The sequence below is a fragment of the Aspergillus glaucus genome (assembly GCF_001890805.1).
Source record: "Aspergillus glaucus CBS 516.65 unplaced genomic scaffold ASPGLscaffold_8, whole genome shotgun sequence".
Classification (NCBI taxonomy): Eukaryota; Fungi; Ascomycota; class Eurotiomycetes; order Eurotiales; family Aspergillaceae; genus Aspergillus; species Aspergillus glaucus.
Genome location: NW_019170460.1, coordinates 921,292 through 946,112, shown reverse-complemented (window position 1 = coordinate 946,112; position 24,821 = coordinate 921,292). Strand labels below are relative to the sequence as shown.

The 24,821-nt window shown below is 48.9% G+C and overlaps 11 protein-coding genes across 11 annotated transcripts; 7 read left to right on the top strand and 4 right to left on the bottom strand.

Annotated features, from left to right (window-relative positions):
* Window positions 1–1,265: 1,265 nt before the first annotated feature.
* ASPGLDRAFT_25116 (putative nucleoside-diphosphate-sugar epimerases) lies at window positions 1,266–2,086 on the bottom strand (the record flags this gene model as incomplete). The annotated part of the gene is made up of 2 exons (XM_022543444.1): window positions 1,266–1,764; window positions 1,827–2,086. 2 exons carry the CDS (start codon window positions 2,084–2,086, stop codon window positions 1,266–1,268), a joined length of 759 nt encoding a protein of 252 aa, XP_022401983.1.
* Window positions 2,087–2,280: 194 nt separating this feature from the next.
* ASPGLDRAFT_46285 (Zn(II)2Cys6 transcription factor) lies at window positions 2,281–4,377 on the top strand. The gene is made up of 5 exons (XM_022546409.1): window positions 2,281–2,459; window positions 2,518–3,288; window positions 3,338–3,434; window positions 3,495–3,748; window positions 3,796–4,377. Exons 1-5 carry the CDS (start codon window positions 2,350–2,352, stop codon window positions 4,193–4,195), a joined length of 1,632 nt encoding a protein of 543 aa, XP_022401982.1. The 5' UTR covers window positions 2,281–2,349; the 3' UTR covers window positions 4,196–4,377.
* A 1,985-nt stretch (window positions 4,378–6,362) lies between these two features.
* On the bottom strand, window positions 6,363–8,110 carry ASPGLDRAFT_66034 (Zn(II)2Cys6 transcription factor domain-containing protein; the record flags this gene model as incomplete). The annotated part of the gene is made up of 4 exons (XM_022548972.1): window positions 6,363–7,157; window positions 7,210–7,344; window positions 7,399–7,983; window positions 8,051–8,110. The coding sequence occupies 4 exons, from the start codon at window positions 8,108–8,110 to the stop codon at window positions 6,363–6,365; spliced, it is 1,575 nt and encodes a 524-aa protein (XP_022401981.1).
* Window positions 8,111–8,952: 842 nt separating this feature from the next.
* On the top strand, window positions 8,953–10,344 carry ASPGLDRAFT_124901 (uncharacterized protein; the record flags this gene model as incomplete). The annotated part of the gene is made up of 1 exon (XM_022540520.1): window positions 8,953–10,344. The coding sequence occupies one exon, from the start codon at window positions 8,953–8,955 to the stop codon at window positions 10,342–10,344; it is 1,392 nt and encodes a 463-aa protein (XP_022401980.1).
* A 156-nt stretch (window positions 10,345–10,500) lies between these two features.
* ASPGLDRAFT_124396 (uncharacterized protein) lies at window positions 10,501–11,187 on the bottom strand (the record flags this gene model as incomplete). Its single annotated transcript, XM_022540479.1, has 1 exon — window positions 10,501–11,187. The coding sequence occupies one exon, from the start codon at window positions 11,185–11,187 to the stop codon at window positions 10,501–10,503; it is 687 nt and encodes a 228-aa protein (XP_022401979.1).
* Window positions 11,188–12,506: 1,319 nt separating this feature from the next.
* Window positions 12,507–13,664, top strand: ASPGLDRAFT_124931 (uncharacterized protein; the record flags this gene model as incomplete). The annotated part of the gene is made up of 2 exons (XM_022540525.1): window positions 12,507–13,282; window positions 13,352–13,664. The coding sequence occupies 2 exons, from the start codon at window positions 12,507–12,509 to the stop codon at window positions 13,662–13,664; spliced, it is 1,089 nt and encodes a 362-aa protein (XP_022401978.1).
* A 274-nt stretch (window positions 13,665–13,938) lies between these two features.
* ASPGLDRAFT_73928 (uncharacterized protein) lies at window positions 13,939–15,338 on the top strand (the record flags this gene model as incomplete). Its single annotated transcript, XM_022549708.1, has 3 exons — window positions 13,939–14,058; window positions 14,513–14,925; window positions 14,966–15,338. The coding sequence occupies 3 exons, from the start codon at window positions 13,939–13,941 to the stop codon at window positions 15,336–15,338; spliced, it is 906 nt and encodes a 301-aa protein (XP_022401977.1).
* An 847-nt stretch (window positions 15,339–16,185) lies between these two features.
* ASPGLDRAFT_46280 (SAP domain-containing protein) lies at window positions 16,186–17,362 on the top strand. The gene has a single exon (XM_022546408.1). It carries the CDS (start codon window positions 16,320–16,322, stop codon window positions 17,232–17,234), a length of 915 nt encoding a protein of 304 aa, XP_022401976.1. The 5' UTR covers window positions 16,186–16,319; the 3' UTR covers window positions 17,235–17,362.
* Window positions 17,363–18,571: 1,209 nt separating this feature from the next.
* Window positions 18,572–19,171, top strand: ASPGLDRAFT_46279 (uncharacterized protein). The gene has a single exon (XM_022546407.1). It carries the CDS (start codon window positions 18,764–18,766, stop codon window positions 19,061–19,063), a length of 300 nt encoding a protein of 99 aa, XP_022401975.1. The 5' UTR covers window positions 18,572–18,763; the 3' UTR covers window positions 19,064–19,171.
* Window positions 19,172–19,934: 763 nt separating this feature from the next.
* On the bottom strand, window positions 19,935–21,765 carry ASPGLDRAFT_66028 (flavin-containing monooxygenase; the record flags this gene model as incomplete). The annotated part of the gene is made up of 3 exons (XM_022548970.1): window positions 19,935–20,232; window positions 20,299–21,419; window positions 21,487–21,765. The coding sequence occupies 3 exons, from the start codon at window positions 21,763–21,765 to the stop codon at window positions 19,935–19,937; spliced, it is 1,698 nt and encodes a 565-aa protein (XP_022401974.1).
* Window positions 21,766–22,665: 900 nt separating this feature from the next.
* ASPGLDRAFT_66027 (uncharacterized protein) lies at window positions 22,666–24,711 on the top strand (the record flags this gene model as incomplete). Its single annotated transcript, XM_022548969.1, has 2 exons — window positions 22,666–24,451; window positions 24,620–24,711. The coding sequence occupies 2 exons, from the start codon at window positions 22,666–22,668 to the stop codon at window positions 24,709–24,711; spliced, it is 1,878 nt and encodes a 625-aa protein (XP_022401973.1).
* Between the last annotated feature and the right edge of the window lie 110 nt (window positions 24,712–24,821).

The window sequence follows — 24,821 nt, the reverse complement described above, 5'->3', positions numbered from 1 at the left end:
ACTCGGCCTATAGGGCTGACAGATGCGTGTATGAATAATAATAATAATAATAAGATCATTCAGCATCTGGCCCAGACCGAGTTTAGCGGTCAAGTGGGCACCAGATACATCGTTTGGAACTCGTTGACTCCATCCAATTACACGTGCCTTCTTCTCCTCTATTGAAAGTACCTGGGAGCATGCTGAAGTCTTATTACTGTTCTGCAGGAAGTCCAAGAACAATCTCGTATTGACTGGCTGACGACGAGCATGGTAGCCCCAATTGAGTGACGAGTAGCTATAAAGCTGGTAGGTTCGCAAGCGCATGTCCAGATCGTTGTCACTAGCACATATTCCTGATTTAAAGGTGTCGTAGCCAAGATATGTGAGGCATGCCGTTGCAATATCATGATGAGCATTTGGAAAACCACGTTTGCCATGTCCTTTCGAAATATTCTTGTGTCGTATGGTGGACTAATCGGATCACATGGGTCTGTTCATCAATCGTCACCAGACCAGCGCATACAGAGACCATATCTTCAATGTCAGGCATGTTGTCTGAGTCGAACGAAGTTTCTCCTATCTCTACGGTGAGTGCATGCTGAAGCTCTACTGCACTAAGCGGTCTCTGGGAACATGTGATCTATGAAAGTACTTGCAATGCCAGCTCTCTCTGGTCGGGCACCAGACCCTGAATTCGCTGCATTGCTTCTTGATAGGCAATATCAATTTCTTCCGATCCTGATTGGAGCTGTTGGAGTGCAGCCTTTACAGCTCTTGGCGACCGCTTTCCGATTAACGACCCGAGGTGAAGATGGGCAAGGAGGAACCTAGATATCGAGGTTAAATCTATCATTCAATATTTCGTTCCTGGTAGCAGAGCACGTACATTCCATCCACTGCTTTGGCGATCCCGTCAATTATCTTCCTCTGCAGATCATGGTTTCGGAATACGAAAGAAGGTAGTTCATGTAGACGACCCTGAAGATATCTATGCACGTCTTCCCCGTTGGCCCGAATATCTTGTTTCAGGCTGCCCCCAAAGGCTGATGCAAGTCTGGGGCTATACCTTGAAGTTGCAAATAATGAGACAACGTCTCATTATACTTTCTGTCTCAGATAAGCTCGAGACTAGATGAGAAAATGCGCCTTTGCGGCTAGTGCCTTGGGATGTATATCAGGGTTTAAAGTCAAACACTTATTCATTGAAGAAATAGAACTCTGTATTTGGTACTAGGTATCTGCAATCCACATCTAACATTGTCCATGATAGGCTTTCCAAGCGACTATTGCAAGTGCATCAATTTCCGAAAGCCTATATTGGTAACTGTCGCAGTACGACCGGACACTTCAATCCCTTCTCCTTTCATCCCTCCATCCAGCGATCCCGTCGCCAATTGCGCCAGAGACCACCCCAAAGGCTTTGTTGGGCTATGCATTGTCTTGAGTGAACTTCGTATAATCGGACCGAAAATACTTTCTGCCAACCCCTTCAGACCGGTTGCTGGCGGAATCCACTGTCGCAGTGCATCATGATCTTTAGAATCGACCATAGCGGGACGAACTATGACTGGTCGGAAATGGGGGATCTTTTTCTCAAGTTCCATAAGGGCAATCTCTGTTTCGCCCTTAACACGACCGAAGAGAGGTGTAAAGAAACCCGGCTCCCTTGTCGCACCTTCGCCCGACACGAAGACGAAATTGAAATCTCCAGAATCCGGTTTGATCTTCCCGAAAGCCTGAGCTGCTTCGAGTGTCATTGACTTTGTGATACGGATGTACTCTCTAAAGTCTTGGTCAGTCAGCTATTTCAGAAATATACCTCGCACAGTGCACAGGATGCTCACTCCTTAGCCACGGCATTTTGGCTAATCCCGAGTGCCCACACGCAGCCGTTTGCACCTCGGAGACGCTCAAGCAGTGCTGTGTCGTATTTTTCGAAATTATCATGGATTATAACCTCAACGCGCTCGTCCTTCATAGCATCAACCATGGGTACTGGCCGACGGCTCAGGATAGAGATCTTGGCGATGTCTTTCATGCCCATCAACGCGAGCAGAGTCGTAGAGCCAACGAGGCCTGTTGCGCCGGTTAAGATAACATGCATTTTGGTGTTGGTTTTTGGCAAACTAAGAAGTTCTGGGAAATTTTCAGAATATTTAAGGGATGTACATCGAAGGTGCGGCCGCAGGACCACGCCGCGAGTACGATAAGGACCCACTTGCGGCCGCACTCGCATCCGCACCCGCTCCTTTCGTCTTTCTATAATCTCTCGCCTCATAAATTAGGCCGCTGACTAGACATGCCCACAGCCCGCTAGCCAAGCAGCTGCAAGTAGCGGCCGCGCTCCAAGCGTTTTACCCGGTCACAATGGAAAGTGGCAATACCAACGCCGGCGAGGCTGCCCATGCTTGTGCTTCGTGCAAGAAGAATAAGCGCCGCTGTGATAAGAATCTCCCAAGTTGCGGCTCATGTATAAAGTCTTTTCATTCTCAAATACCCACTTTTTCCGTCAACCTGAGACTAACCGTTGGCTAGGACTGGTCGATTCTGTGATTACTCTGATTATGCGCCCTCCGATCATACAGACGAGATCAATGAACTCCGACGCAGAATTGAAGAATTAGAGCAATGCGTTCTGCCTGTATCAACACAGACACTTTACACTCCCCCGGGGACTCAAGAACCGAGTCACACTCCTTGCACGGAAGCTTCACCCTCACCGGAGCTGTCCATTCAGGCATATTATCTTGATTCTGATCTGTGGTCCTCCTGCAAGTTTCCCGATAATGCTAAACGTAGTATTTTTGCACCCGAAGGGATATCCGCAGTCTTGGGAAACCAGTTCGAAATAGACGCCATGAAGACACGTTATTTCGAGTCTGTTCATATCTGGATGCCTATTGTCAGTAAAATCAGACTGAATCGGCTCGTCCAACGAGCGGGAGGGCATGTGAAGGCAGATATCGCCCTGTTATTGCTGTGCATGAAGTTAGTTCAAGCGGTCCCACATGAGCAACAGACAGAACCATCGGAGCTCTATATCATGGCGAAGCAATTTAACAGTGAGCTGGAACTGAAGGGGCTTCTTACCCTGCGCATGGTTCAGGCTGGCCTTTTGCTTTCGGTCTATGAACTTGGCCATGGAATCTTCCCTGCGGCTTTCACAACGATCAGCCACTGCGCAAGACAAGGTGTTTCTCTTGGCATACACAATAAGTCAGCAACCCAGTTCCTTGGCGAATCTCGAAGCTGGGTGGAGTGGGAAGAGAGACAACGCGTTTGGTGGATGGTGATGATCCTTGACAGGTTGGGAAGCCAATCCAAACAACAATAACATACAAATAACGTGTTCTAGATATATCATTGTTGGAGCTGGTCATCGACCGCTATGTACTGAAGACCCTAGCAAAGACACAATCCTCCCGGCAGACGACGGTGCTTGGGACAGCGGCGTGAGCTTTTAGTTTATGTCCTGTGGAATTTATTTATCTGAACTAACATTAATACTTCAGGAAATCGTGCCCCCTGAACGTGTTTGCCTCTCGTCAGTTACTAGCTCAGTTAGTCCCTTCGCACGACTGGCGCAGGCATCAAACCTACTAGGCCGCGTAATCAGACACTGCAACGACACGGCCTTGGAGCTCGAATTCGTCCTGGATAATTATGAAATGCTCTGCCAGACAATATTCTCTCTTGTGGAACTTCTTTCCCAAGACGATTCGACAGCATCGATTGAGACGAGTATTGCGGCCACTATATGCTTCAGGTATGCGAAACTTCCTAGTTATATTGCCCATTATTAACAGCTGGCAGCGCTCTCTTGAAATTATCTGACCACCACTCATGTGATCTGTTCAACGAAGGGAATCAATATTCCGAACACAATGCGGCCTCTCGTATCCGCGAGTGTATGCAACGAAGTCTCCAGATGTCCAGAGAGATTTGTGGGCGAGTCGTATCATTCGCCCAAGGTCTCGGGCAAAGACTTACACAGCCCGCAATGCAAAGGATCTCGCCACTAATGCTTCATTGCATTTATAATTGTGCGGCAAATCTGTCCTGGATGTCGCTTGAGACAGATAATGCACAATATGTTGCAGGGAAGCTCGTCTGTGAAGATATACTGGGATCCATCAGTGGTCGGTGGAAGACAGCTGGTGTCTACTTGGAATTGCTCCGGATTGGCGATATGGCCCAAGATGAGAGCTGTTGAATGGTAATGGTATGTGGTTTACAATGTCCAATAAAATAATATGTTAGCTCTGCTTCTCAGAAATGGGAATATGATTGGCAATCTATGGTCGATCTAAAATTGACCGACAGCAGTTCGTATCTTCAGATCAGGAGCTGGTGTGGGCCACAAAGGGTTTGTTGGGCTGCTAATTTTGATGGTGATCATCCACTACTACATGTAGCTCGAAGGTACACTCTAGTTAACCACCAAAGGCATACGTCGCCGCCCCGAAGACTGTTTGTGCAATTGGAATGAACAGGAGGCAATTGCAATACGAGAATAGTTCGTGAAAAGTCTTCATATACAGGCTCTGGAAGCTAGGCATATCTGAGGATGGCTGCCGCACCGTATTTTAACGCCAGGAAAATTCGCTGGGCTCGTGAAAAGATGTAAATCGGTAAATGCCAATGCTAAATCTCGGCATTATTGAATTCTATTTTGCAAGATCTGCAAATCCGAATAGAACTTCTAGTGCGGATCATCATGAATTTTATTTCATTGAGATACAGTCCGGGGTAAATTTCTAGAATCTTCACTAAAGTTGGCAGGGAAAGTTTTGCTAAAAATTTCGCCATATGCATTGGAACATAAAAATTGCCTGGAAATTTCAATTGAGGTACATATTGAACGACTTCTCAGCTCGGCCCGGCTCGGATAAGGTACAGTGGAGCCGGGTCCGTATGGGTGCAAATAAAGTGGGCTACAAGGAATTGTTGGGCCCTGTAATTCAATGATCACTACTTGCGGCGTCGCCCGCCAACTACTTATCCGTGCTTGGCGGGCGACACTCACCATACAGCATTTTCTCTGACTAGAGTGAATCTTTCGCCAACATTTGTCTCTGCAATAGTCCACCGACGCGGCAAAGAGCGAGGTATCTGTTCCCCCTATACTTGACCTGATGAAGATGACACATGAAGGCCAGTTTGAAGGAGCTCTAAGTAATGAACGGCCTGGTAAAGTTTGCAATTCTCCAATGAAAGCTCTTTTATATGCATGCAAATAAAAATACCGCTGTGAACCTGCTGCAAAACCTGCGGAAGTTGTACGGCCTGAAAAATCCGGAACCAACCCAAACCGATTTTGATCCAAAACCTATGGCTGTCATCGGCTCAATGACCCTGGATGCAGAAAAGATGAGAATTTATTGGGCAAGTACAACCGTGATGGTAGGCACCGTCTTCTAAAGATATAACGCCGAACGGGGCACTCTCCTACAATGAAGAGCGGTTCCGCAGAGACGTGTTGGGCACACTGTCCAATGGCTGTTCCTGGCAAGAAACCCATGGAGGCGAACCCGCTTCGAGAGTTGTCGGGCCCGTTACGAATGCTATGTTCACCGCTGGGGACGCAAACGCACAAACTATAATAATAACACCTTATTTGATGGGTGAGCATCTTCGGTACCCCGACCAAGTTTCGTTTATCGAGGAGAGATTGGGAGGCCTGCTCCTGAGGCTGGAAAGAGTGGGGTAGAATGCGGGTAAACGATACTACTGAAACAGGCCCATATCCTCCAGACTCACATCGATTCGTCTGCGCGGTATGTGCGATCCTGAACTTGTATTTCCGTGCTTCACCGTTGAGGCCAAGCTTCTTCAATCGAGCATTTATAAGGTAAATGGACATACTGGAGCTATAATGCTTCAGACTTTTTGGGGTTTATGTAGCTTGGCAAATTCAATCAACCGAAGGTTATCTCGACGAATTATCAGATACAACGAAGACCACAGATCATTGGGCGCAGTGCAAATAGCCAGGTGCAATGCACCTCTGAAGAAATGAGGACTTTATGAGTCCATATAGTGGACAGAGATCGACGCTTACATTCGGCTTCGCAGCTTGACGTTCTGCAGCACCCGGTAGCTGCCTTTATTTACTCGACAAATTGAAGAGGAAAACTCAATATACTTGTCACAGGAAATTATTTGCATGCGTGTCTAGGGGATAGCGATGTGCCTTGCTACTACTTCACGACTGGCTTTTTTCCATGAGTGTTGGGTCATTTCGGGAGTTGTGAGATGATCAGGCCCATGGAAATGCTCTCTGGGATACCCGAGTGCTTAATTGCTTGATGTTCTCTGTTAGACTATTCGAATTGATATACTGCCCATGGTATTCGTATGCTCATCAGGATAATGGTAAATTATTCATATAAACTTACTCCTCTCGAATTAATCCATTCCCCATCACGGTCTCTCACATAATCCAACGCTCCATGACAAAGCGCAACCTGGCCCCCGCTCGCAAACCGAGAACCAACGACAATCCGCATCGGTAAACGCAGCACATACCCATTCACTAGTTTTGAATTCGACGAAGCCTGAAACTTCCCGTCCTCATGAAGCTTCCCCAGTGAAAATGAAACAGTAGAACATATCATCCGTAATAATAGATGGATACGGGCTTCTAACCCGTGGAATAGATCAACAGGGCCTTCGAAGCAATGCGCATGGTCGAATGCTATTTCCTTTTCAGTGAGAAGATCGCAGAAGTCGATGAGCTGGGTGTAAAAGATTATCTGAGTGGAGAGGATAGTAGCCAGGAAACAGGTTGTCCATTGGTCTCGTTTGACACCGGTTGTGTCGTTAGTGAGGACGTCGTGGTATTGGACTTTCCAATGGTTCGGGACGGCTTCGTGCCAGATGTCGATTTCGTCGATGAGACAGTGTGCTTGGATAAGGAGTCTGTGGATTATACCACATGTTATGGTATAGGTGGGAGCGGTAGAAGGGAGTGGGGAGGGTAATGAAGACGGGGAAGGATAGGGAGTTTCCGGATTTGATAGTGTGGCTCGCATTTCGCTGATGGAGTGGCACTGCTGAGCGACCATGTCCATGATTATGCCTGCTCGGTATATGTTGTCTGGCTTGTACATCTTGCGGATGCACTCGGGTAATGTGGCATAACGGAATTCGTTATTGGCGATTGCTTGTGTTTGCTGCCATCGAGTTAGCAACGTGGGCATATTAAATATGAGACGAGACACATACAACTTGTGTAATGGCCCAGCCGAATAATTCTCGGCCATACTTGGTATTTAATTGGGACTTGTCCCGTAGTTGCAGTAGAGAGTGAGTACCGGGGATATGAGGATTCAACCCGTCACTTGTCTCGCCACTTAGGTCCTGCGTGTGTTAGCCAGATTTTACAATGAATATGCTTCCAGAATCATAACATACCGCGAAGACATTTAGGAATAAAGACGCAGCAAAGACCTCGTCCGTTACAGCTGTCTCGTTCGACTTGAGAGCATTGTAGAGCGATTTTATAGCAGAACCATAATGCCTCCGGGAATTCACATACAGCTGTCCGATACGAGAGACATTGAATAGTGATAACGACGCAACACTGAGAACGGCATGCTTCAAACAAGAATCATCCCCCTTTTCCTTGTACAACTCAGGAAAGAAAGCCAGAAACCCCCGACAAGGAGACTTATGCACCTTGAGCACATGATGATGAGTAAAATAACAAATTGCCTGCCACTCCAGACTGAGTGCAGGACCAGTTCGTGGTTTGGGTGACGAGATCGTCGGCGAGGGTGGCGGTTCAGACAATGCCCGCTGCGGCTGGGCATCTGTTGGAGCCGCATCCAGGTCGGGCTGTTCCTTCTCCTGGCCCACAGTTGTCATTTTAGATTGACGACGGTCTCTTACTGCCGCTCGCGTCATTCGGTATTCCCGAAAGGTGAGAGGATCCGGATACCCCGGGCACTGCATTCCCCGAGAGATGCAGTGCTGGCATTCTGGTTTGGCGCCATCACACTATCATTATTATTGTTATTCTTCAAAAGCGAATTATCGTTTTATTGGCGAGATACAGTGTACACACCTTGATCTTACGCTTACGGCAGACATGACAGCCCGTACTCCTTTTTCCCGGGAAGACCATGGCGCGGGATAACGAGCGGCGATATCGAAGACTAGCAAATTAGATGGTCGTGCAGTTGACTTAGAATAGCGTCAATTGATTTGATAGCATTGAATCCTCATCTCTTGTTGTGGAGTTGTAGGATCTAAAAGGAGGGGAGGAAAAAAAAAAAAAAAGGGACGATCCCCATCAGGTGACTTCCGCGACCTCGGCAAAGACGAAACAAAGTATGTATACGTATTTTGAGTAAATCATTTCAATTATTATTATGTTTTATTCTTTGATTTTAAATCCTTCTAATCAAGCCAGTACATAATGCATAATGAATGGTGAAGAGATTTATACTAGAACGGGGACAACCCCCCCGAAGTGGCGAGAACGGCATCTATCCAAATCCCATTTCGAAATAATGCATAATAAACAGACCGGTACGGCAGATGTAGTTTCAGTTAAATAATCCACTGGTATCTGGAGTTATACCGGCAAACTCTGCCGGCACAATGAGTCGACAATGCATTCTCTCCCAGAGAGCGTGGTCTATAAATGGAGCATTCACAATTTCCCTTTTCGGTACATGCTTGCGCAGACCCACTTACACGTGGATCATTAAGTCCGAATTGACCCACTATTTATTGTTAGTCTCGGGGATAAAAACCTACCAGCCCTATCTGACGACGCAGCAATTTGACAGCTGCATCATACTGCATTAACCAGAGTGAAAAATTGAAGGCATTCTCGTAGCATGTAGTATTTATCTTCATCGTAATTTTCTCAGGAACTCTTCAGGATACTCTTGGGTTGACCTCATTCGAGTCTCGTCAACCATGAATCTGTTGTACCTTCTGGGGCTCCCAGCCCTATCAATGGCGGTTTCGCCCAACAACAATACCAACCACATATTCAATGCAATTCATTCATCGATGCGCCAATGGGGCTCCTCCCTCAATCATAATGGCATGTCCTTCTTCCTCGCCTCCGTCCCTGAAGGAACAACCCTCTATCACGGATCTTCTCGCCCAAATACTCTCGTCGATATCGGATGGATGGCATTCGATCCCGAGCATGCCTTAGTATTTGCCCGACCACCGCACCACCCGAAACATCCTCCCCACGATGAGCGAGCTCAACAGAAAGTTGTGGTGTCGAAGCACGGGGATTCAATGGAAGACCACGCAGGTTGGCTTCATACGTACCAAACTATCAAGGAACTGAGACTTGTGTATGTCGATGGGATGTCGGCTGGAAAGTCACATATTGGAACGCTGGATTCCCAGGATCGCATCCTTTTCAACGATACCATCCCGTATGGCGGCGTTAGCCAGGAAACCGAGCGTTCAAAGGCAGTCTGTCGGATCTCAGCTGAGGAATGGGACAATCGGATTGATGGTGTCATCCGCATGGCTGGTGGATTCGAGATCATACTCTGTGCACCAGAGGAGAACTTGGTCGCGGAACGAGTGACAAAGTCCCGAATTCACAAGCCGAAGCACCATGAAAATCACAAGCCAAAGCAAGGCAAGCCGGACGAGCTTCTACGTGTTGTGACTTCAAGATACAACGGAATTGGAGGAGATCGCGTGAAGGTCAACTATGACCACTTTGTCTCTGTATACGATAGTGATCTCAATGTCTTTCCAGCAAACAGCACACACAGCACACGCCCTCGACTGGCACATCTGTCCAAAGCATCGATCCAGAAGATCAGACGGCGGCTTACAGACCTGGTTATGGATTACGATGTACACGGAAAGGTCAACTGGCGGGCTGTTGCCGATATGACCGTCCAGCAATACGGACGCCGTCTACCAGATCTAGTCTCCTCTCCTCGTTTCAGAACCATGGAGTCGCTGAAAGCAGAGATTGCACAAATATGGGAGTCGTTTATCGACTTGGATTATTCCAGTCCGGAAGTTGAAATCCAACGCTGCACAAACCGATTCATTCCACATGCTGCTCCTAAAACCTCGCTAGCCCATAACGTGACCCATACCATCAACGAGCAGATCTGCTCTACGCTCGCAACGGTTCTGTATGACGATCATAATTATGTAGTTGCAGTTGGTCGTCTTCAAGAGCTGATGGATTATCTTTCTTGGACTGTATGGAAGGAATGTCGCGATTGCCGGGATGATGAGTTTTGTGCTATTCCGATTTGGCCTCAAGGGTCGTTGGAGGATTATGAGGATCCGAGATGTCAGCGGTATGATTCTGCGTATGCTGGGGAAAGTGATTACTGGGGACCTATCTTTCATTGAATGTAGCTAAAGGTTGAAGGTGGCAGTTAGCTTAGTGTGGTAAGAAGAAAATTCATGTCTAAAATGAGAATTCATTGTACAATTTCTAGTCTAATAAATACACTCAGTAAACACACATTTATAAGCAACTTTATATCCTTTAACCAAAAAAACGACTCAAGAAACCACTGTAACATTATCAGACAGCGGACCACAATTCATCGGCAACGTAATCCACCCCCCGACACCCGGTCCAGTCTCACTATGGTTGAACGTCGGGTTCAACGCAAAGATATGCCCGGGTGTCGTATTATACTTGATCGCAAGATCCTTGTACGTCCCCCAAGTATAGTAAAACGGCTCAAACTCGCATCGACTCGGATGACACTGCGGCACCTTGATCGATATTCCACTTTCAATCTCATCATCGATATCAGCAGAGGAACCGTACGTCATGTGTCCGGCAGTGCTGTTCAGCGCTTCGATGGTGATGTTAAACTTGGCCAGGGCAATTTTCCTGATCGTATCGCCCTCGAAAGTCGTGTAGGTATGCGGTCCGCCGTTGACGCAGGTGTTGGTTGCGTTTTGGTTGGTGAGGAGGCATGAGTGCGAAGGGTCGGAATGGGCGCAGCGCTGCGGGGGGATGTAGAGTTCCTCGCCGGCGTAGAGCATTTGCGGATCGGCAACGTGGTTGTAACGGGATATGTCACAGACGGTGGTATTATAGGTGTCTGCGATGGAGAAGATGGTGTCGTTGGATTTTATGGTGTAGGTGCTGATTGCATCGACGTGCTGGCAAGAGGGATCGGAAGCAGCCATGCTGCCAATTAGAAAGAAGGACAGTGTGAGGAGAGTGTTCTTCATCATGATGGTCTAGTTATATCGTAGGGTAAGGATGAAGATGAATGAATGACTGATGATTTGCTGATTTACTGCAATGGGCGCTATTTTTATATACTTACCTGCACAGATAAAATTGGATGAATGGCTGACGATTTCAAACCACGCGTCGCTGTGATCGTCAGGAGACTCGTCACATCTTGCTTTCACGCTCTGCCACAGATGCGAAACTGTTTTCCGTCACTGATTATGCCGGAGATATTTGGCTAGATTCAGCATTCGGGATGGGCTTCCATTTTGGGAAGAATGTGGAAGATCGCAGACGGATATGCCTCAACTGGTTTTGCAGAACAATCCCCGGAGATTAGCCGTATCTACAAACCTAGGTCTGTCTGGGCTCACCAGAGATTCCTCAATTTCTGACCAACGTGGGAGGCCATTTGCCATTCGGAGTACGGCAACTTGCCGCACTGTAGAGGCTGGTTTCATCGTTTTACTTGTCAATCACAAATTTCTTCAAGTTACTGACCATGCCACTAGCAAGTTAATAGCCTTATAGTTATAAAGTTTAAAGTATATCTTTGAACAAACTGTTTACGGTATGTTCAACCTCCTACTCATGATTCTAGCCAGGCTTCTCAGTGGTAAGTGTAAGTAAATTGTTGTCATGAGAGCTGAAGAGATCCTTGCAAAGTAGACGAGTTGAAATATTTTGAGCCCTCGCGAGTCTGTACGTACTCCGTCGCTGCAATTTGTTGTCGAGCTGCGCACAGCTGGGGTTCTGGTCGCTGCTAGGGACAGCAAAGTAGCGGAATTAGATTTGGACGTTATTTCCGACCATTGATGCCGTTCCTTTTTCCCCCTTGCTCTCATTAAGCATAATGTTTCATTTTCACTTTCTCGAACAATCGAATCTTCTAAAGCACGTGCAAGATAATGGCCTGGAAATAGAATGTCGATTACCGCTTTGAGACCTGGTTTGCGAATGACCCATCGACATAGACCCACTTAGCGCCGGGTAAAATAAGCTTAATCCGAACTGAAGACTAAGTCCGAATTGGGTTCGCAAACCAGTCCCAAATATGTATCCAGCTCGTGGGGGACGGTTATTGAACCATGGGTGTGACAAGTTAGCGAAGTATGAAAACTTTGATAATTGATATCGACAATTAGAGCGAGACTGCATATCATGTCCCGATCTTCTTGTAATGCTCGTACGGAGTACATTCGGAAGCGGGTCATGCACCTGGCGTCAGTTAATTGTTGGAGATGTCACAGAAGAACTGTATATCCAGATCTAATACCTATCTTTAACAACCACCATTGAAGCAAGCACAAACAAAATGGGCTTCTTCAACTACTTCACATCCATATCGCTCCTCCTCTACCAAGTAGCAGCCAAAAGCGCACCAACTGCTGAAACCCCCAACGGAACCTACAGCGGCCTCTACTCCCAATCCTTCAACCAAGACCTCTTCCTGGGAATTCCATACCTCCAGGCGCCCGTCGGCAACAGACGCTTTCACCCAGCAGACAGCCTCACTGATACCTGGAATGGAACCGTCGCGGCAACATCATACGCACCGTCATGCGTCGGTTATGATACCTCCGTCGACGCAAGTGAGATGTCTGAAGACTGTCTTTATCTCAACGTGATCCGATCGCATGCTGTCTCCGTCTCTGCGAAGTTGCCTATTGTTGTCTTCCTGCATGGTGGTGGCTTTTCTGGTGGCAGTGCTAGTGAAAGTCGTTACAACTTGTCTTACATCGTCGACCGCTCGACAGAGCTAAGTCAGCCAATTCTCGCCGTTAGCTTTAACTACCGTCTCAGTGCTTGGGGCTTCATATACAGCAATGAGGTCAGAGACACCGGCGCTACCAACATCGGTTTGCGAGACCAGCGCTTCGCACTGGCTTTGATTCAGGAGAAAGTTGCCGGGTTTGGAGGTGACCCGGCCAAGGTCACGCTCTGGGGACAGGACTCCGGTGCATTTAGTATTGGGTTCCAGATTACGGCGTACGAAGGCCGCAATGATAGTCTTCTGCGCGCTGCCATCATGGAAAGCGGGAACCCGACGCCCATGCAGGGATTGAACGGGACGCAGTACTACCATCCCATGTACGACGCCATTGCGCAGCGGGTTTCTCCTTCTGCTGCGTATGCAGCTGAGAATGGGATGTCGGGTAGCAATACCTGCTTTGATGCGACGGACCGGATGAATTGTCTTCGGAGTGCTAGCTTCTCTGATATAAATGAAGCGATCAACTCGACGAGTCTGCGAGGATGGTTTCCAGTTATTGATGGAAACATCGTGACTCACCAGGCTAGTCGGTCTTTGTTTACGAAGAAGTATCTCAGTGTTCCTATAATTCTGGGTGCGAACACGGATGAGGGTTCGTTTTATATGCCGAATAGCAATATTACGACTGATGCTGAGTTTGTGGATTTGATTGCAAGTATGTTTAGCCTTCACCTCTTCCTCCTGTTGAGCGCATGCTAACAATTTTAACCCCCAATTCTACAATGTCGCTCCGGGAATAGCCCTCCCAAAGGTTCTGGTAAACCAGCTGGCGGAAGCCTACTCGAACGTTTCGTCCTCGCCATGTAAGTTCAACCTTTTTGTTTCACTCCATAAAGACAGAAACTGATTATGTACAGATATCAAAGCAAAAACTTACCAAAGCGACGCTACAATCAACGCAAACCACCGACAAGCCTGCCAGGTCTACGCCAAAGCCAGTATCCCCACGTACTGCTACCGCTTCAACGCCCCCATGTCCGGACATTTTACGGCCCAGCACGGAGACGAGCTGCCCCTTGTATTTAACAATGTTCAGGGCGACCTGTCCGACAAGTCTCTGGTTCAATTGGCCACTGACATGAGTAGCAGCTGGGTAAGCTTTATCGCGACATTGGATCCGAATGCGTGGAGGAATGGATCGAATGCTTCGAGTGTCACGTCTACGTAGTAAAAACAAGACAACTTGACTTGAGCAGGAGAGAAAAGGAAGGCTGCTTAATGTTCGGATATCTTGAAGTCCAACGAACCATTTATACTTCTACAATGCAGAAAAGGATGACGAATTCACGAAGAGTAATTGATGCAACCTACCCATCCGCATCCTGTACCTGTCCATCCCGCGTCTACAGAAGCCCCGTCGCAGTTCTTGGAGATTTCAGTACAATCATTTTTCTCAAACACCATCTTCCGCGCATTCCCATAGACATACTGGGGCCAAAACAATGAAGATCCAACTCCCCGCCAAGCTCGCCGTAGCGGCACTCGCAGCCCTAACCACGGCCCACGGCCCCGACGACCACGAAACCTTCCTCGCAAAGCGCGGATAGTTCTCCCGCACAAAACGCTCCCTCGACTCCTGCGCCGGCATCCTCGAAAGCATAGGCGTGGAAGCCCGCGCGCGAGCCCGCTGCGCATCCATTGTCCATGAGCACCAGAAGCGCAACAAGGCTAAGCGCAACAACAAACAAATCCTCAACACCAACCATCAATATAACGGCTCATTCATCTCGCCTGATGACACCGATGCCATTTTCGCGGGGACCAAACACGTTCTCCTGAACCCGTACGGTGGGAACGGCCCGTACTACGTCCGCGGCGAACTCATCCGCGAAGACGTGAGAGAGGACGAACCGAGTATCCCGACTATTGTCGAGGGCCAGTTCATCAACTACGTCACCTGCGAGCCTGTCGCAGGGATGTGGTTGGATCTGTGGAATGTCAATTCCAGGCGTGCACACCGGTGTCATCAACGAAGGAAACGGCAACTTCCTTGACCACAGTAACGTGAACCGTACTGCGCTTCGTGGACTCCAGCAGGCGAATGAGGATGGTGTTGCGCGGTTGACGACTATTCTTCCTGGTCACTACAGTGGGCGGACGAACCATATCCATGTTATCGCGCACTCGAATGTCACTGTGAATCCGAATAATACTATTTCCGGGGGCAGTATCCAGCACATTGGACAGTTCTTCTTCGACGAGGACTCCCTTGACAAGGCTCGCCAGTTCTGGCCGTATACTGAGAATCCGTATGCGATTACCACCAACGCCGAAGGTGATACCCTCCACCAGGAGACTGCGTACTCGAACTCCGACCCCGTGCTTCACTATGAGTATCTTGGTGATAAGCTCGAGGATGGGCTGCTCATGTAGGTAACGATTGGTGCTAATGTCACTGCAAGCTGGGAGGATGAGTATAGTTTTGTGAGGACAGCTCAGGGGGTTAAGTACTCTTGTGGCACGGGTCGCATCACGGGTAACTTCACGCAGGATGGGACTGATTGTGCGAATAACGTTGATGTTAAGAATCTGCCGGGGGAGTCGGCGCCTGGGCTCTCCATATCCTCGAGCAGATGCCGTGAAGCGCCTAACGCCAACGCGAAACCCCGCCAGGAAATAGTGCAGTCATTGCAAGTTCCGCAACAGGCCTCACTCGTCAAGATCGAAAAGATCGCGATGTTAGACGATGTTGAGACAACTTATCCCCAGAGAGACATGGACTGAAACGCGTAACGATCCCATTCCTTACTCGATTTTGCTTTCTCTCTTTTTTATAGTTTCAGTGGCTAACTTGGTATACTCAACGTCACAGGTCTATGGATTATGACCGAATTCCGACTGGACCCTTTACGCTTCTCGTGTCTCTTAGTTGTGGTGGTCAGTGTTTACTTTGGTGTGAGGGCAAGGCAGTGTCATTGTTTAAACATATGTATCGCATAGGCGGATTGTTTGTACGGAGTATTCTGCAATTTTTGGGCGTACTCGGATGACCTGTAGTAGAACTTGTTTGCATGCCTGTAACCAACACACATTTATAGACGGCTTACCAAAATTCCACGTAGAAGCTCAGGTAAAATATAGTTGATGTCACATTCACGTGACCGTAATCGCGGGTGAAGTCAAACCCAACGCGTCCTCGGCGCAGCAGTGCAGGTTTCATCCTCGCTCTCCAGTCCCTTTCGATTCCATTCTTTTCGCAAGCGCATGATACCATTCTTCTACAGTTGAACTATCTTTTTTTCAAACTCCAAAGCGCAGCTTTCGAAACCTCCCTCTCGCTCCTTGCCGTCCTGCGCAAGCGCTCAACACCAACACCAACACTCCTATCACCGCCGTCACCGACAAACCACCGAAATGGCCACCGACTACAGCAAAAAGACCAACGCGGAACTCGTCGAGATCCTCAAATCCCGCAACCTTACCCACACCGGTAAGAAGGCTGAGCTAGTCGCTCGTATCCAGGAGGATGACACCAAGAACAACGGCGGCGAGTCAGCTCCCGCCGCGCCCGCCGCGAAAACCGACGTCGCCGACGACGTGATCGACTGGGAGGACGACGACGTCCCGGCCGAAAGTGCTACGAAACCGTCTACGGAAGCTGGTGCTGCGGCGATCGCGGCCGGTGGTAAGGGCCAGGTGTCCAACCCGGCTGCCGTTCCGAACCAGAAACTCGATACCGATCCTGCTGCGACCGATGACCTTAAGGTTGAGGCTGCTGGTGGGGAGGCTGGGAAGGATGCTGCGCCTGAGCAGGAGACTGAGGGGGCTGCGGCGCCGGCTGGGGAGGAGGGCGCTGCTGATGCTGCTCAGGAAGAGAAGCCTGCGCCGAACTTCGCCAAGGGCCTGCCTATTACGGAGTTGGAGGAGGAGTTGAGGAAGCGCAAGGCTCGTGCTGAGAAGTTCGGAATTACTGAGGACTCTCAGGCTGCTATCGCGCAGGCTGAGCAGAACATTGAGAGAGCTAAGCGTTTTGGAACCGGCGCGGACGCCGATGCTGGTGTTGGTGTCAAGGGGCTGGATGAAGCTCTTCCGCAGGAGAAGACCCGCAAGAGAGGCCGGAACGAGGAACAAGGTGGTCGCGGTGGTAAGCGACGTAACTTTGGGGGCAGGGGGGGCCATCGCCCCCGTCGGGGTGGCCAGGGTGGTCAAGGTGGAAACAGGAACAAGACCAACAACGGCGGCGGCGAGAAACCACAACCGACGCAGATGAGTGAGCAGGATCGTGCGGCCTTGGAGGCAAGGAAGAAGCGATTTACTGCTGCGACATGATCACGGTTGTATTTGATACTTGACACTTGACACCATCTTTGTACTTTTCTATCTTTTTGCTGGCGTTCGGGAGATATGATCGATCTAGGGTCTATTAGATATCAATATCATTGTCATTGGATTCGTTACATATTTAATCTTCTTCCAAAGGCTGTATATATACTCCGTACTCTTGGGTGACGGCGAATTACTAGAAACGGTATAGCGTTCCATTTTCGCTTGGCACCGCCGTGCGTGCTCTATAAAGATGCGATGCCTTCCGTCGCTGCTTCAACTTCGACCCAATTCCTGTTGTTTTCCTTTCACTTTATTCCCGCGCTGCCCACATGATTCGAGTGAGGCATTTTTGCTATTGATCCTCCGTCTGCCCCCCTCATTGCGCCACCTCCTTTTCGTTGTCCAAGGTCATAATCGTCTTGGAGCTGCTGCCAGTGGTGCGATCTCCCGACCAGTATGATCCACTCACTCATGCTCAAGGACCCTACTAACGATGAGTGATGATTGGGATGCCGTGATGCCTTGTGAATTGGATGGTTGTCTGTTGTTCTCGTCGCGACCATCCTTGTAACCTTCATTTCCCGCTGGCCGAGCCTCACTTGATGACGAGTTCACGCAAGTTCATTAGATCGTATTCTGAGAAAAAAGAATATGAAGCTTCAGAGTGGGCCATACAGAAATCCTCGGCGTTGCAGGCATCCTGCCAAAAGTGAGGATATTGCCATGCTCTTGTGTCTACGTACATACTACGCTGATTGCCTTGTGTGAACGAACATCTTCCTGGCTGTCACATCCCATTACACGTTTTGGGTAGCAGTATGGCAGGATCTACCACATTCTACTTGGCTTCATCCACGCTCCTTCCATTAGTGATCTGGAGCGGTTGGTAGGACGACATGCATCACTCTTGTGATCAGCGTTCTAGACTGAGAAAAGTTGGCGGGGATAACAATCTGGCTTAGTGTCCTGGTCTGCATTGGCTGGGAACAGGGAATTGATTGGTACAGAGGGACTGATTAAAGATGCTGATGTCACCAACTTCACTTTCTGATGGGCAACTTTGAATATCTCAGGCAGTCCATGGGATCAACACCTCAACTCCTGGCTTGCGTCAGCCATGGAATCGATGGCGTAGATAGGCCAGTCAAAAATGCTGATGCGCCGCCAACTTGACCTTGTGACTGGCATCACTGATTCGGCTCCTGGCCTGCGTCAGATAGGGAATTGGCTGGTTCAGAGAGACCAGTTGAAGATATTGATGCGCCGCCAACTTCACCTTGACTGGCGTCACCCATTTGCCTCCTGGCCTGCATCAGGCATGGAATCGATTCACGAGGGACCAGTTGAAGATGCGGATGAGCTGCCAAACTTCACCTTGTGACCGGCATCGCCGAATATTGGGAACAATTGTGGAGACAACTATCTAACTTCGCCTTGTTTGTACTGAACATGGGTTTGGTTGGTGCACAGGCCTTGTTGGATGCAGTGGCATTGCCTCATGGCCGAGGCGGCAGCAGGGCCAGGCATGGGGCATGGGAGACACAAGCATCCTTTGTCTAGACCTCGCCAAAACCCAACCCGGAACCCATCTGGGCAACCCAATGAGTGGATTTGCAGCTGCTGGTCTTATTCCATTCGAACCAGAGAGGGTGCTTGCAAAACTCCACATCAAGATGAAGACACCAACACCACCATCTTCTTCAAGCAGCAATCAAATCCTTCTATTTAGGGAGGACACCAGCCAATCCTTATCAGTTGAACCAGCAAAAAAAGCAGATTCAAGACCTTCAAAACCAGTCTCTATCTTCAGTTGTTGCAGAGCAGATGCTTGAGAAGTTTATGAAGAGCACAGAAGTTGCAATGCAGGATGCTGTTCTATTAAAACAAGAACTTCATCAGCTTCAGGCATCAAATAAGCACCAGAAAGAGAAGATGAAGATGACACGGGCCTTTATTCAAGATAGAGGGAGTTTAACTGATGCTGAGGGACTGCAAAGACTAAGGGAAAGAGAAACCCTGGAAGAAGGCTCATAATCATCAAGGCCCCGGCGGCCTGCACGGTGCAGTAATTGCAATCAGGAAGGCCATAATAGATTAAAATGCCCCCTCAGATAGCAATGAATTTAATAGATTTGGCATGCTTTAATATGGAGTGGATTAAACAGAGGTATCAAGTACGGAATATGGAGTTGCTCGCCGCCGCCGACCGGGCAGCTCGGTGTCCGATTACGTTAGGACTTGTTAGGACAAAAGAGGATTCGATTCGATATTTCAAATTAGACCCATTTCTGCTCCTTCATGATTTTATCATTTAGCCAATACAGCTACATATTACTTCTGGATAAGGCACGTGTAGGTAAGGCCTATTGTACTGTTCAAGCTCAATTCAAAGCCACTATTTCGCGGTTGGACTGCCATCTTCAAAAGGTGTAATTCTACACATACTGGGATTCATGATCACTGCATAGACCTAATCTAATATTAACCTATCAGAGAAGACTGAACCGGAGCTAGAGTATTGATATAATCTCACATACATACTAGATTTTCTAGACAGGTTGAAGGTGTTCCTTTTCTACCACCTCTTTTCTCAGTGCCTGCCACTGCGCTATCTACAAACCCTCGTCCTCACAACAACCTTTCACAAGGTTTCAAAGCTATTCCCATACTTAGGACAGCCCTTTTTATCGAGCGCAGCCAACCCTATTTGTAAACATAATAAGACAGATCGTCACCGCTGGTCTCGCGATTGGTAAGACCGTTGCCCATGAACCTAAACCGGTTCGGCCCATCGTACTTAATTTGGAAGTCCTCCGTCCTGAAACTTTCTAGGATCTCTCTGTAATGAAGGATGCTTCCGGCATACATGGCCGTCACTTTCCCGTCCGACTTCCCGTTCTTATACCAGGATCGACAACCACCCGCCCAAACAGTGGTCTGGAGAAACTCCTGCGAGTATGTATTATAGTCATCTGCAGCATCGTTTCTAACCACCATCGACCTAGGAATGTGTTAATCTTCAAGACTCGTCGGGCTAAAAATGTGCAGGAGAGGGTAGGAGGCATACTTGATATGTTCGGTTGCAATCTTCTTGCACCACCTCAATATCCATTGTGCTGTTGAGTCCATGGCAGCCAAGAGACTACCATGTCCCACTGGGCAATTAGGACCGTTGAACATGAAATAGTTCGGCATGTTAGGGGCGCAGATGCCAAAGTACGCCTCGGGGCTCTCGCGCCATTGATCGGCCAGGCGGATCCCATCCTTCCCGGCAAGTTCCCAGGACGGTGAAAAGCTGACGTCAAAGCCAGTAGCACAGACAATGATGTCGAACTCCTCGGTGCACTTGGCAGTCCGAATTCCAGTTTCAGTAACTTCCTCAATCGGGTCGAACTCAGTCGAGACGTTCGGCTTTCGAAGGGCCTCCAGATACCCTTCGCCCGGGGTAATACGCCGACACCCGACCTGCCAGGATGGAATAAGTCTCGCGCATAGGGAGGGATCATGATTGAGGCGCTCCTCCATATTCTTTTTGAACTCCTGGTAGGCACATGCCTGCTGAGGGCTGTCCCGGAGAAAGGTACGGAACTGCTGGTTGAAGACGTGCTCAATATTCTTTCTCAGCTGCAACAGATCCTCGGGATTCTCCCGGAAGTTCTTCTTCTGGTCTGCGGTATACTGAAAGTTCTCACCGCCTGGAGTCAATTCCGCAGCGAAGTTGGCTGAGATCCAGGTAGGGCTGCGGACGTAGGTTGCGATCCTGCCCGCAGTCGGTTGCATCTTTGGAAGAATCTGAATGGCTGACGACCCATTACCGATGATTGCAACGCGCTTCCCCGTCCAATCTAGCGTCGTGTCCCATGATGCACTATGCAGAAGCTTTCCTCGGAAAGATTGAAGCCCTTGGATTTCAGGCCAACGCCATTTGTTGAGGATGCCCGAGCCGTTGACAAGGACGTCTGCCTCGTCCTCTTTGATGATTCCGTCGCTTTCGACTCTGATTATCCACTTTCCCCTAATGTCGTCCCATATTGTCGAAGTCACCCGTGAATTGAAGCACACACACTCGTCGAGGTTGTACTTCGTTGTGGTTCTTTTGATGTATTCCCAGATCTCGGGTCCTGAGGCATAGAACGATGACCAGTCCGGATTAGGCTCGAATGGGAACGTGTAAATGTGTGCTGGGACCTATCAGGACATAGTTAGCCTCATTTCTGTCGTCAGCTGTTTATCGTCAGGTCCTCTTGTCACATACATCGCACGCCACTCCAGGGTACCGGTTCTCAAACCATGTGCCACCAACGTCCGCATTTTTCTCATATATTGTCAGGTCGATAGATTCATCCATGTCATGCTGGTGCTTCCATTTGTATGCCATCATCAATCCGGAATAGCCCGCTCCAATGCAGACTACCCTCAGTTTTCTCGGCTTATAAAGGGGCTGCTCCAAGATCGGTACCCAGTTAGGATAGTGGTTCTCCGTATGAAGTCCAGTGGCCTTGTTGGGTGCTTTGTTGCTAATGAACTCATTCATGTTTGTCGATCTAGGTCTCTTGACAAAAGTCTAGGAAAAGAAAAGGTGGTTTGAGTAGTAAGAAAACGATGGTATCCTGATGTGTTATTCTGTCCCCAGCCAGCAGAGACGAGCAATTTATATGTACGAGCTGCTTGAGCTTCTTTTCCCCCCCTGCAGTATCGAAAGCGAGCTTCGGTAGCCACCGATCCTTTTCATCCCGACAAGAGAATGGCAGTTTATCTGTATCCTGATTGGGCCGGCATGGTCAAGTCCAATTAGAGTTCGGCCTGTCGGCCTGCCTTGGAATCAGCACTAGATCCCCCTACTGTGTGTTTACCCTTGCGCGTTGACTGACGAGCCAGAATTGGTAAACAGTATTGTTGCTGTGGCACTCGTCCATTGCGAACTGGGCGGTGCCGTCAACCAAGTCCTGAATCAAGACTCGGAGTCGGTTGCTGCAGAGCAGATAGGTTCTAGTGGTCTCGGAACATAAAGGGGGCAACCCGAGACAAAGTGGTAAGTATTGTTGTCTTTGGAATTTACCAGCGCATAATCGAGGCGAGCATCGAGAGCAATTATACGTCGGGAAGGTCTTTCGGAACTGCCGATATCTGTGGACACCCCCGAAGAAGCGTCGGCAGCCAGGCCAGGTTCCGGTGGAGGATCCTCGCGCACTGCACGTCTGTCTTTGTCATGCCCGTTTATTAGTTAACCGACCACGTTAGTAACATCATTCGTGTATTCCTCTGCTCGGCATCTAGAAAGAAAGTTGGAAATCCAAACATCCCCGCAATTCTCCTCCACTTCCCCCCACATTTGCTCGGTCCTGTCGGAAACGAGAACACCGCAGCAACATGGGCTGCGCACGTCTATTTTCCATCAGTTTTTCCTCCCATAACTTCCGTTGATATACCAACGATGCCTACAAAGAGGTCCCATAAGACCGTCCGGAGACGTTGCATCCGAGCCTGCACGACTTGCAAGAGGCGCAAGGAACGGTGCGATGGTCGCCAACCGTGCCGACGTTGTGTGGAACGAGGCGTCGATTTCGACTGTAGAGTCTCCCATCCTCCTTTAAGAGAAACATTATCTCCGACCCCGGAGCCCGACATCCGTGCGTATCCCCATGGAGCAGAGGGAAATCAGTGTGTGCCGCAGGAGCGGAATGGACCGCGACATCTTCGCACCACATCAGCCCATATCTTCCCCCAATCGTCAAGGTTGGCAAAGGACGAACGCGGGAAATACATGTTTATTGGGGATGCAGCGAATCTGACTTTCCTTCAAAATGTCCGTCGTATAGCCCATGTCGCCCTAGGGCGTTGTGCTTTCGTTGACGATCCACTGCGTCACCACATACTGGAAACCTATGACGATGGACACGAGCGACTGATTGTCGAAAGTGCCATAAATCCGCCATCAAAACCAACTTCGGAGGATGCCAACTATCTCATCCATTGGTACATCCTTGCGACAAACTGTGTGCTGGACGCCGTCGACCAACACGAGCTATTTCAAGGCATGTCAAAATGGCTTCTCTGCTCCCACGAGGAACCTTGTGAGACAAGTGCGATATATTATCTTGTCTTGGCCCTCGGGGCTCAATCATGCCCGGAAAGTAGAGACTCCGATGCCGAGAAGTATTTCAACTTTGGTCGATATATCACTTTGATGACGCTTATGGAAGATCCCAGCCTAGTCATGATCCAATCTCACGTGCATGTCGCAATGTACCTATTAGCAGGATCGCGTAGAAATTCGGCCTTTATGTATCTCGGGACTGCTGTCAGGGCTGCTTACGCCCTGGGCCTCCACAGACTAGATATTTCAGCACTCTATCCCACATCCGAGTGTTTGATACGTGAACGGCTCTGGAAAGCTATTCGGATTCTGGATCTGTTTATGAGTGCCTCCCTTGGCCGACCACCTTCCACTACGGAAACCCGTGACACAACGGTGAAGGAGAACTACTCGGCATCAAACGATCTCTGCCTTATCTTTGAAAACATCCTGGCAGAAATATATGCAAAGCGCATGGTCTCTTCAGAGACCTTGGAGTGGATAAGCGGACTACATCGTGGATGGACTTCACGGTTCATGGAATGTCCCAGAGAGGTCGGCACGCAATGTGCCGAACGGATAGTGACCGAAAGGGGAGAAGCCCCAAATATCGGGCTCATCCACTTAAAGGAGGCATACTACTGGACCATTATGCTGCTCTCGCGGCCCACCTTGGTCGAGAAGGTGTCTTTGTACGCGTCGGCGGCGGCCGAGTCGGATTGCTCAGGCATGGAACAGCTGACATCGTCGGCATCAAACGACATCCTCGCGTCCGCATGCGTCGATTCCGCGGCCCGCACCATTGAACTTCTCGCGGCCTTTATCATGAGCACGCACGTCCCAAAAAGGCTCCCGTTCGTTGTCAATTCGGCGTTTATGTCAGCTCTGGTGTTGGGACTTGCCATCTTTGGCGACATGGATCGTGTCCTCCCGCTACGCTGCAGCCTCAGCAATGCACGAGTAATACTTGCGAAGTTCTCCCCTCATGACTCCGTGGCAAGGAGATACCTCACTATCGTGGACAACTTTCAAAATGCCTGTGACAAGTACGTGGAAGTCCGGACACGTCGCGATATGGATTACCAAAGCCGCTTGATTGGGGGGCTTTTCGGGAGCATACATATCGAGGCGCCTGACGCTGGAGGTTGCAGTTCTAATAATACGTCTGCGCGGAACCAAAATATGACCTCTACTGGGCCTTTTACTCCCTTAATCAACGGTTCTGTCTTGAGTGCTGAGCGCCCCGTTGAGACTCCAATAGCCGACGACAGTAACAGTTTGCCGGACAATAGCTTATTATTTCAAGTACCAGATTTTATGAATCACCTTGATCTGAATAACACGAATAGACATGGTTCGATGGATAACATCCTTTTACCTTTTGATTCTTATGATGTGATTTAGCTTCTGATCCCGACTGTTGATGCGAGCTTTCTAGAACAAGGAGTGTTCTGAGGGATCATATGCCAACCGAGAAGAAATAGTTCTACGCCTAGGTTGTTTTAAATCGACCA

Excerpts from the sequence above, each read along its gene's own strand:
- ASPGLDRAFT_46285 (XM_022546409.1), top strand. The coding sequence starts at position 2,350 with ATGGAAAGTGGCAATACCAACGCCGGCGAGGCTGCCCATGCTTGTGCT. Across the intron at positions 3,289-3,337 it reads ATGGTGATGATCCTTGACAG|ATATATCATTGTTGGAGCTG; the intron begins GTTGGGAAGCCA and ends AACGTGTTCTAG. Across the intron at positions 3,749-3,795 it reads GCGGCCACTATATGCTTCAG|CGCTCTCTTGAAATTATCTG; the intron begins GTATGCGAAACT and ends AACAGCTGGCAG.
- ASPGLDRAFT_46280 (XM_022546408.1), top strand. The coding sequence starts at position 16,320 with ATGGCCACCGACTACAGCAAAAAGACCAACGCGGAACTCGTCGAGATC.
- ASPGLDRAFT_46279 (XM_022546407.1), top strand. The coding sequence starts at position 18,764 with ATGGGAGACACAAGCATCCTTTGTCTAGACCTCGCCAAAACCCAACCC.